This window comes from Gaeumannomyces tritici, assembly GCF_000145635.1.
Source record: "Gaeumannomyces tritici R3-111a-1 unplaced genomic scaffold supercont2.2, whole genome shotgun sequence".
Classification (NCBI taxonomy): domain Eukaryota; kingdom Fungi; phylum Ascomycota; class Sordariomycetes; order Magnaporthales; family Magnaporthaceae; genus Gaeumannomyces; species Gaeumannomyces tritici.
In genome coordinates, this window is record NW_008804546.1 from 6,874,031 (window position 1) to 6,876,629 (window position 2,599).

Consider the following 2,599-nt stretch of genomic DNA (forward strand, 5'->3'; position numbering starts at 1 on the left):
CTCGGCAAAAAACCAAAAAATAAAAGAATTAAAAATGGAAAAAAAAAAAGGAATCGCTTTAAAATAAAAGGCTTTGCTAAAATATAAAAGGCTTTTGCAAAAACGAAAATACCTGGTTAAATAAATAGGTTATAACAAATCGGAAAATTCGTAAATCCCAAAAAAAGGATATTACAAAAAAAATTGTTTAAGCGTATAAAACAAATTTATTAAAAGCAAGTTTATAGGATAGGAAAAATACCGGACTTTAGCGGGTAAATACCCGGAAAGGACGGGGGTATTACAGGAAAAAAGTAATAAAAGCTAAAAAAATGGCTTAAAAAAATGTTTTAACGTGCCGAACCGGCTAGCTATTAAAAAAAACGTAAAAAAACCCGTAAACGGTTTATAATAACCGTAAAATATCGTGCTTTATAAACAAAAAGTTAGGTAAAAACGGTATAGTACGGGGAATGCCCCAAATTAATAGTGCAATACATTTAAATCCCAAAAAATATGCAAAGTATAGCATATTTTGGAAAGCCCGTAAAAGGCATGCTTAGCGCGATACGCTAAAACAATTACCGCATTTTAAACGTACGTTATAGTAAAAAATACCATTGTTTGCCCGAAAAAAAAATAAAAAAATTTTCGAATGGTACGGCGGACGGGCTTAAGCGTTCGGGTAATAGCAAATGCATATTGGCGGTATTTAAACCCATTGGGGGGCAAAAAAAAAGCATTTTAAAATTATTTATTAAAGCATTAAAATTTAGTTGGTAATTAAGGATATTGGAATTTTGCAATGCTGTAAAAGCAATATAATAAAGGGAAATTGTGGTTTTAATTATAACAAATTAACGAAAAAAATTTAAAATTAATTACTTTTCGAAAAGGGAATACCAATAATTAATTAAAAAAATATGTAAAAAAAATCGATTAAATGCCGTATCCAAAAAAACCAAAACCTTTAAAAATTACGTTTTTTTCGTTAGCGCTATAATTATTGCCGCTAAAATCGTTAGCGCCGAAGGCGGCACTTTCCGGCGTTAATACGAACGCCGCACCTTTACGGGAAGCCGCGCGGTTGTAAGTTTGGGTATCCAAATGCGCCGCAATCGTAATAAAGCTAACGGCAATATTACCAAAAAAAACAACTATACCTTTTTCGAAACGCTTAAAAAACGCTTTTATTTCGTTAAAAAAGTTACCGATACTAACCAAAATTTAAGCTTGCTTTTTCGTTTAAACGGCGATAACGTAAAATTGCTAAAAAATATTTTAAATAACCTTTAATATCGTAGCGTTGGCAATTTTGCGCTAAATACGTTTTTGGATAACGGCTTAACGTTTGTAGCGCGCAAATTATTTGGCCGATATGGTATAAAAGGATTTAGCCTTTTAAATAGCTTTGCGGGCGCGAAATTAAGCTTTAGTAAGCTTTTTAAAAAGCTTCGGTATCGCTTCGAACAACCGTTTGTAAACGGTATTTAAAATTTTGTAAAGGTTTTGGGCCATTTTTTAAAACCATTTGGAAAGTTTAACGCAAGCTTTGTTGCTAACCACGTTTTTGCAATAAATACATTTAAAGGACCCTATACAGTTATCGAAGCATATCGGTACACGGGGGTTAACGGTATAATTTTAATATGCTTAACGATTAAAATAGCGGTTACAAAATACCGTACGCTTCGTATAATTATCCTTAAAAAAGGGTAAATAAATAAAGTTTTAATTATTGCTTTATTAAAAATCGATAACTTCCCGCAACGGGAGCGCGTTGCAAATACTTATATAAAGTAAAAAAAAAGCAATGTCCGTTTTGGGGGCAGGTTTATTAAAATCGAAAGCGTTGCGGCGGCGTTTATTGCGCGCTTTACGCTTTTTTTGGCAAAAATCTTTTTGCTGCGGCGGTTAAAACCCGCCGGGGGGTTACCGGCAAAACGCTTGCGGGAGTTTTAAAAGGTTGCAAACGCAAAAGGGCCCGATAAACCCGCAACATTTAAAAGGTTTACCGAAAAGTTACTGGTAAAGCGATTGTTAAGGATTTAAAGGACTAAAGGCTTCGGCGAAACCGAATTTAAATCCAACTAAATTACGATAGCTAAAAAAAATACCGGGGGGTCGCCAGGAAGGGCTAACGGGCCGGTTAAAACCGAAAAACCCGAAACGAATACCCAAAAAAATACCACTTTTTTTACGTAATTAGGTACAAAGGATAATATTTACAATTACCGGTTAAGTCCAAATGTTTAAAAAAAACGGTTAAATACTAATTATTTACGGTTACAATCGTTAAAATTGTTAAAATAATTATTAAATGCATAAAAAGGAAAAAAAAAAGCTCGTAATTTCGAGCGGGAAAAAAAGCCTTTTATATACCGGTACGGACTTACTTTTTCAAATGTTACAAAGTTTTACAGCCGGTTTTTTTAAGCGTTGCCGGGCATTGGGGCGGCTTAACGGGATACCGTAAGCTACCGGCTACTTACGGGGTTGCACGCGCGGTACAAACGGCTTAAAACAAACCGTATCGAAAAAGGGCAATATGTTAAAAGCACGGGCGAAACCGCCCGGTAAAAAACGGAAAGCGTTAAATGCACGGGCAAAACCGCCCGGC

General features: G+C 34.9%; 1 protein-coding gene across 1 annotated transcript; it reads left to right on the top strand.

Annotated features, from left to right (window-relative positions):
• Positions 1-495: 495 nt before the first annotated feature.
• On the top strand, positions 496-1,473 carry GGTG_04884 (hypothetical protein; the record flags this gene model as incomplete). Its single annotated transcript, XM_009222682.1, has 3 exons — positions 496-502; positions 1,005-1,068; positions 1,284-1,473. The coding sequence occupies 3 exons, from the start codon at positions 496-498 to the stop codon at positions 1,471-1,473; spliced, it is 261 nt and encodes an 86-aa protein (XP_009220946.1).
• Positions 1,474-2,599: the final 1,126 nt, after the last annotated feature.